The sequence below is a fragment of the Rutidosis leptorrhynchoides genome, chromosome 3 (genome assembly GCF_046630445.1).
Source record: "Rutidosis leptorrhynchoides isolate AG116_Rl617_1_P2 chromosome 3, CSIRO_AGI_Rlap_v1, whole genome shotgun sequence".
NCBI classification, from domain to species: Eukaryota; Viridiplantae; Streptophyta; class Magnoliopsida; order Asterales; family Asteraceae; genus Rutidosis; species Rutidosis leptorrhynchoides.
In genome coordinates, this window is record NC_092335.1 from 256,113,420 (window position 1) to 256,122,087 (window position 8,668).

The 8,668-nt window shown below is 33.0% G+C and overlaps 1 protein-coding gene across 1 annotated transcript; it reads right to left on the reverse strand.

The window, feature by feature from the left end:
* Nucleotides 1–3,015: 3,015 nt before the first annotated feature.
* Nucleotides 3,016–6,748, reverse strand: LOC139897366 (OPA3-like protein). Its single transcript, XM_071880062.1, has 4 exons — nt 6,407–6,748; nt 4,126–4,260; nt 3,790–3,876; nt 3,016–3,237 (listed from the first exon to the last, which is right to left on the reverse strand). The coding sequence occupies exons 1-4, from the start codon at nt 6,533–6,535 to the stop codon at nt 3,079–3,081; spliced, it is 510 nt and encodes a 169-aa protein (XP_071736163.1). The 5' UTR covers nt 6,536–6,748; the 3' UTR covers nt 3,016–3,078.
* Between the last annotated feature and the right edge of the window lie 1,920 nt (nt 6,749–8,668).

Below are 8,668 nucleotides of genomic sequence, written 5' to 3' on the forward strand. Positions count from 1 at the left end.
CATCAAGCAATAATCTAAAATAACAATGTAAGGCTTTATGTAAGAGTCAACCATGTCATTGATTGGAAGGTGTCTATTGGTCATCCACATGACACTAGAACAAGAGTGTATCTCCTAATATATGATACTAAGCACTTATGTGTTGATTTTGTTAAGCCATCAAATGGTGATAATTGTATTCTCATTAGAAAATGATCAAACTTTATTAATTACTCGTATCAATTAGTAACTAATATTACATTCACTAGATGGAGTTTCAACCATCACAAGTGTTAATTCATAAGATTTTTTTAAAGTTTGAAAGTTAAAAATGATTAGGGAGTCTGTGGTCGATCCACGGCTTAGCCGTGGATTCTCCCGTGCACCTTTAAAATCTCGTGGATTCAAAAACGTCCAGTCAGGCCATGGGCGGTTGAACCTGCGGTTCATCCGTGAGTTCAACCGCAGTCATTCTGCTTTTATAAATGACACTTTTGACATTTGTATTTACGTGTTATGTGTTTCGGTCATTTGGTAGAGCAAATGTAGGTTTTTGAACTTGCATTATTTACTCTAAAGGAAGTGTCATTATTCATGATAAATGTCTCTTCAAACATAGCTTAACATTTAAATATTAAAGTTGAATATAAACCAACAAGGATGAATGTAGATTTATGCTAAAGTGAAAAGATTTTTGACATTGATTAGGACATTAGGCGGCCAAACTACACTATTAAGCTTCATTCTTTAGAGCATGTTATGCTTGGAATCAAATGGTAGGCAAGGATTTACGTTGTGGAATTTTTCATTTTCAGAAAATGTTAATAGTGGAATATTTTACTCAAATGTAAATGATCTAATTATTATGATGAGTAGAAACGGTCGTATTTTGTTAATAATAAAATCTAAAAAAAGAAAATTAATTATTACATTAGAACTTGGGTGTCAACGATGAACCAACAATCGTTTTTATACTTTTATACACCATCCAAGTGTATGACCACTAAATTGTAACAATACTAGATATGGTGTCTTCTACCATTATTGATCCACCAATAAAGTGCTGAGTATATATTCTTCTTAATTATTGTTTATTCATTTCATTCCTCCTTACCTTTTTGGTGAATAAAATGTAGTAGTAAATATCATTATGGTTACCACCATGTTCACCTACCTTATACCCTTCTCTATATGATGACATGACCCAATTTGGTTCAATTCATCACATGTGACTTAAAAGATACATTTCTTGTATGATGCATATGATGTCAACCTGGTTTTTAAACGTTAAAGAATGAACCATCCTTTAACAAATGTAAATAAATGGTAGATGGGGAGGTGGAAACCATCTTGATATAGCCCGTTGATTGGAGTTCTAAATTGACTTCAACGCCAATTTTTTTTGTTGATTTTTTGTTACTTGAGCCAATTTATCATAAACGGTACAAAAGGTCTCAAATCCAAATCTTACTAGCAACATTGTTTGGGGTGGTAAAAAATATGATCGAAAACAGTTAAAGATGGTTAAATCACGTACATATGAGTAATAATACTCTTTTCTTTAGATAGTCTGAACAGAGAAAATCTTATCGGTTTACTTCTTAGATGGGGAGGTTCACACCGAGCCTTTAGCTAAATGGTATATATGAGGAGAACTTTGAGGAATTCCTGCGGGTCCCGAGTTCGAATCCTAGGGAAGGCTGAACTTTGTGAAATTGCATGCGGGATCCCGGGTCCGAATCCCACCAGGGGTTTTCCCTACCCTGTTGCCTACGGGGACGGACGAATTTTCTCTGGAGCGTGCGTGGCGTGGGAAATGATCGCGAATGTGGTTAATACCTCTCTGGGTGATACCGAAATAACCGTTCAGAAAAAAGATGGGGGAGGTTCACCCTTTTTATGTCACAGGCAAATATTTTCTTTACTTATATATATAGAATCTAATCGAGTTATCCAGTGACTATTTCCAACCATTTTTCTTGTCATTCTAAAATGTGTTATTATTGGCATTTGAACTTAAACATTGTTTTTGAAATATTAGGACTATATCATGGTTAAATATAAATTTGTGGTGATAAATTATTTTTGCTTTTGAGAGTATGGAATGTAAACTTAAACGAATCTTCGGTGTGATTGACCCGACTTTGTGTATGATGATATATCTCATTTTGATTGGTCATTGATTGATACGTAATTTTCTTAAGAGCAATCAAGTTCATCAACAAACAAGCACAGTGTGTTAACATGATTAATACCAATCACAGTTAAAAGCATCACATGGTCATTTTTCTATTACCTTTGTTTAAATGAAACTTGCATCAATTTTTTTTTATCAATTTTAAAGGCTTTATCATAGGTACGTGAGAAACTTATCCATATTTTTTTTATTAAATAAAACTGAGATAATTTATTGTGTATTTGTGTCATAATTGGTTTTCTCCTTTTTAAGGGAAGAAGAGTAGAGGAAGAAAAGCATAAAGGGACATTCATACTTCCACTGCCATTCACTAGATTCTGTGGAGTCAATTCTTGATCCTCCATTTGAGATGGAAAAGTCATGAAAGCACCAAACTTATCTTTTTCAAGAGTATAATAACTATTCAAAACAATAAGCATCTTGTGCCCATAAAATTGTTCTTTTTTAAAAAAGATCAGATCATGAGCATAATAATATATTCAATATTGACAAGTCCACCTCTACAACATTATCAATAAGTGATAGTTTCATTTATACCCATTTACAAATCTGGTCGAAAATTGTACAATACTTGAACCCCGTGTGGATCGACAAACATTTATTTTGACTGCTACAAAAAAGGATTGACCTTTATTATGAATGAAACAGTGAATGACTTTAGGGGTAAAACATCAATAGGTTTAGTAATAGATAACAATCAATAGGTTTAGTAATATCTTAACTGATCAATCCTCATGCCATGCACTTGGCATATATATATATATATATATATATATATATATATATATATATATATATATATATATATATATATATATATATATATATATATATATATATATATATATATATATATATATATATAATACTCGTAGCGTTAGTTAGACAAAATACGGGTCAGATCAAGCCGGAGTGGGTGAATTGGGAGTCTGATTAGGGGTTTTTGATAAGTTAAATACACCAGATAGTCCTTTCCCTTTGGCAAGCTGCTCAAGTTCTTGAAGTTTTTGTTTGAGACATTCGACTTCTTTTGCTAGATCTTCGTCCCGTTGCCTCATAACCTATGCCCAGAAATGCAACTCAGGTCACGAAATCTTTTGCAGTTAATATTAGAGGTGTAAAATGGGAGGGTTAAGTTGGATTAACCTGAAACTTATTTTCCAAAATGTAATTCATTTACAAATTATAAAGTGCATCAAATAGTAATCTATCTAATGTGTATTATAAAACAATTGATAAAGCCAATTTCCTTTAAAGCCAACTTTTATTTAAGGTAATACACAACCCAGCAGTCGTAAAGCAAATAGGTCAAATCGAGAACAATAAGAGATACTATTTGTTATTATACTACATATATTAATTATGCTAAAACGGGTCACTGTGAATTTGGAAAAATGTTATGGGCCTGATCTGGCCCAAAATATCAATTTTGTTGAACCAATATATCCATCATTGCTTCAAGGACATTTAAAAGCCACAAAGCACTTTGATTACATGAAAACATATACTGTGAAACTAATTTTAACTTGAGTCCTATTTTATTTGTGATGCTGCAAAGTAAGAACCGGTTAAAATTGAGACTTATACTTTGTTCCAAAGTTGGAATGAGTTACCTCCATTTCTTGTCTGCGAACTTCCTCTTTCTTAGCTTCTGATCTAGCACTTCTTTGCACCTCAAATATGAGGGCGCCTGTTGCGACCTATTTTAAATAAAATAAAAAATAAAGTCAAATTTATAGAAGAAAAAATAGCTTTAAGCTTTATAGGCATTTCTATTAATTAAGATTTCAGTAACTGTCTAACAACACATCGTTCACTAATTGTAATCTAATGTACAAATCAGGCGAAACTTTATACAGGTAGGAATTTGTTACTAGTTTCTTCTGTAAAGTGTCAAGACTTCAAACCATTGTTTATACGATGAAATCAATAAAGAAGGAAGAGTTTACCGAGAAGACAAAAAGTTCACTAATGAGGTCCCCAGCAGCCTGAACAGCTTTCTCCTCATTCAACGGCCTAATTTCAACATCAGTTGCATGTCCATAAATCCGTCTTTGTATATTCGTCGTTAGCCTGTGGTTTGCCTGTTCCATGACACATCACCAAAAGAAATTATATACTTGTACAATTATTTACATAAAATGACTTAGAAGTATCATTTTGAGGTTATTTATTATCTTATTACAAGTAATAACAAATATATATATTTAAAAATTATATGCATTTATCCATGGGTAAAATAAATAAGTTTAAAAATTTTGCGAATCCGATTTTACCCGAATATCCGTCACCCGCCCGTGACCTGACGGCAGGTAGACTTTTTTACCCGTCACCCGCCCGCGGGTAATATTTTATAATTTTACCCGCCCATCATGAGTGCGGATATCCACGGGTCACGGATTTTTTCTAGCCCGCCCATTGCCATCCCTAAAATGAACACATAAGCTGATAATGATCTATTAGGAGGTGATATTTCCACTTGATTATTTGATAGATCAACTCAAATTTATGCATTAACAGTTGTACTGCACAAACAAATGTTGCATAATAAAAGTGGATATATCAAAAAGCTAAGTGGATTTATCATCTAACATTAGAAAAACAAACAATTCAAAATATTGCAGGTTTCAGAGTGTTCAGAGGTAAAATAATAAAGATATTTTAAGTTTGAAAATTTTAAAATTTAAAACCAACTACAACAAAATTAGCCTCAAACAAATTCTCAACGAATAAGCAAAAAGGAAACACACATATGTTATATGTTATTGTGATCAACCTAAAGAAACAAAGTTAGGAGCTGAATGAATTTGTAAATATGAATCAAATAGGGGAAATCAGCGGATTTTTGAGTAAACAAAAGTAGCTTCAAAATTTGATATGCCGTAAGCTGATAAATCTCTTTCATGGATTGTGAACGAGTAGTTTATGTAAATTGGTCACACAATTCTAATACAAACATTGCAAGTTTAAAACACGTCATTCAGTATAAAGACTGATGTCAGGTACGATAAAGCTGTTGATGAAAATTTGGGCTATGTTTTGGCAGTTATGTGTATTGTCTGCTATAATAATTGGTTTGTTTGTTTGGTATCACTTGCTAACATAAAAATAAAGAAAGGCCACAACACAAAACTTAAAGAATATTTTAGGTTTTCTTTAGTTAAATGATGCACAAAAGTATATGAATAAATCATTAATGATGCAAGAACAAAAATCTAAGAAACAAAAAATGCTTCTATTAGCACATCAACGCAACGATGATTCAAAAAAAAAATTGTAGATACAATCGACGTTTAAGAAATGCGCAAAAGCATTTAATAATGATTAGAAGCACAAAACAATAAGATCAAGTTACAAAAGGATGTGTTATGCAAAGAAACCATCCTAAAGTACAAACTGAGGTATCTAAAGCCATAATTTGAAACCAAGTATTCACAAAACCATCAATGCATCTAACTTCAATTTTAGTCATCAATACATTTAACAAAATCATAAGTTCAAGCTATGTGTGATTCATCACCATTTATAATATATGAAATTCATTACCAAACTCTGCTCAAGCTATAAAGCTTTTTGACACTATAAGCGTAAGTTTGGTATCCACATGGTGCATCATATGGGGTCTCACAATGTTAGTACCGCTACCCTTCAAATTTTTTGATAATGTTATTGTTCACCTTACATATAGCATTTGGATCTCATTTCCTAACGTACAAAATCACATTTACTCTGCGATTATAGAATCACATTAATTAAAGTGGATCTAAACTTTCTTCCCAAAATCACATTTACTCTACGAATAAAACAAATAATCACTTTTGTAGAGGATTACACAAACACCGATTCTGATAATTAGCATTTAGCAGATGACATAATCAGATTCAACCTGAAAATGCAATCCTAAACACCTTCATTGCCCAATATAATCAATTTAATTACCATTGAAGGTACTAGTTATCTTAATAAACCATTATGCAAACACTTAAGTAACATTTTGGATGATTTTAACTCACTTCTCAATAAAATGTGGAAACTAAACTCATGATCAGGATAATTGAGTTGATCTACTAGCCAACTTTGGATACAATTACTCCCAAATCTAACCAAAATAATAAAAAAAACAATCAAACGCAATAAATAAACCCTAAAACCTTAGTTAAATCGAACAATCGATAACATACATAAACGAATCATAGGCGCGAATGTGAAGTAATGAAAGTAGTTATATACCTGCGCTAAAGAAATGATGGATGTTCGAAATTTGGGATGAATAGCAGCTTGTTGTTTGAGCCTACTAGCAAGAGGTTTACTTACGGTTTTCAATAAAAGTGTTCCAAGTTTTACTAATGGGAGAACCATTACTCTTGTTTGATCTCTCCTGATCTGATTATTTGTAGCGTGAAAATGATAGTGAAGAGAAGGTGTTTGATGATGAAATGTCTCAATGAGATTACGAAATAGAGATCATAATATGCTTCATTTTTATAATGATTGTGAAATGTGATGTTGAAGATTGTGAGTATGAAATTATGAATATGAATTGTTTGTTAAATATTTCCTTGGATAGGAAGATATTGGAGTGATTGGGAGGAAAGTGGGTGTTGAATGCGCAACAAAAGTTTGCGTTTTCATAGCGTTGATACTCCTCTGACCAGGTAATTGGTTGACTTTTCATATCGTTTCATACAAGTTTTAAATTTTAGTTAATGAATTTTGATTGAAATCTATTTACACTTGATTAATTTAAACAAAAGGGACTTATAATTATTATTATAATAATTTTTTATTATTTTTTTTATTTTTGCACTGTTGTTAGGATCACTCAAGGGGATTTAACTATGTACGCGTTCATCTCCTACACAGTTATACCCGCTCCCAACTGCGTGCCCAGAAGGAAACCCGTACCAATCTCATACGGGGCATGAAACGTGTAGATTGGCATGAACATTGCTTTCGTCAACCCATCAACCTACCCCTGAAGGCAGGGCCGATTCAATGTATTCAAGTGCCCTAAGTGAGTCACTATAAAAATGTCCTTATAAATAAACAAGACATTTTTAAGGATTTGGAACTTAATTAATCTAGACAGCTCATCCTTGCATCAAATTTTTATCAAATAAAACTTACAATATTAATATCAGGAGATAAACTCCAAATTACAAGCTTACACTTCAAATTTATTATTGTTATTATTACTAATACCAAATACATCATGATATTTATTACGATTTGTATTATGTTTCTCAGCAGAAATTTTCTTATTACCCCTTATATGCTAAAACACACGTCATTTTGTATCGTTTGATTACTGGAAAACGACACCCACCTCACCCACTATTCTTTTATAACGACATCCACCCTCATCCACTCTATATTATTAACCTAGATTAATCACAGTTCACTCTTCTTTCAAATTAATCACCTTCATCGCCACATATGGTGACCAACCCCAGCATTGCCAACAACACCGCTCTCATAAACCCGATTGTTAACATGCCATCCAACTGGTTTGCTCCAAAAGCTATGTCGTGCGAACGAAAGTTAACAAGTCTTTGATGGCCGGAATCAATGGCCTTTTCCATAAATTGCCAGAATCAATTAAGTTTTTCGTGAATCTTCAGTTTCATCGTTTGCTTTTACTGGCCGGAATCAAATGTCAGACAAACCCTCCACCGCAACGAAACCACTCTCGGCTACAAATATAACGACCCGTCCTAATCCACCTGGACGAAGTCTTCAACAGATGGTCCCATTGCGAGGTTCTGACCTCTATATGCCATGAACGACTCCATGTAATATCTTTAAAATTAGCAAATGCACAGCGGAAGATTTCTTTAAGACCTGAGAATAAACATGTTTTAAAAGTGTCAACCAAAAGGTTGGTGAGTTCATAGGTTTATCATAAACAATAAAATTCATAATTTAGATAGACCACAAGATTTAAATGTGCATGGTACAAATGGGCCCGAATCCTACACTCACCTGTATTGTACATACGATTTCCTTTAAATACAGTACACATATCTCGTGTACGAAATCATTTTTTCCAAAATGCTTAATAACCGTACACGTATCTCGTGTACAAAATATCATACACATAACCTGTGTATAAAAATCATTCTCTCGATATATAACATTCACTTTGCTTTCATTGCTTGGCTTGGTAACCGACCTTAACATATAATGCGCATCAATAATATCCCCAAAAGAAACAGAACTTTCAGTCTGTAATCAATATATAAACCTCGAAGTACTAAACATCACGCCCACTAGCTCTTCCGTCTAGTGAACATTCTGGGTGGGAGTGTTAAACCCGGTAGCTACCTTTAGGATTTGCGTCAATTTGGGGCCAGTTCCCAAATTCTTAGGTTACCAAGCTATAATAATCAGGGGGAAATATTCACATCAATTAGTGGCAATTATAACGTCCAACTAATTCAATAATAATCAACAGAACTTCCGTCTGTATAATAATTCATTCGAGGAATGTTT

Excerpts from the sequence above, each read along its gene's own strand:
- LOC139897366 (XM_071880062.1), bottom strand. The coding sequence starts at position 6,535 with ATGGTTCTCCCATTAGTAAAACTTGGAACACTTTTATTGAAAACCGTA. Across the intron at positions 4,261-6,406 it reads CCATCATTTCTTTAGCGCAG|GCAAACCACAGGCTAACGAC; the intron begins GTATATAACTAC and ends GTCATGGAACAG. Across the intron at positions 3,877-4,125 it reads GTGAACTTTTTGTCTTCTCG|GTCGCAACAGGCGCCCTCAT; the intron begins GTAAACTCTTCC and ends TATTTAAAATAG.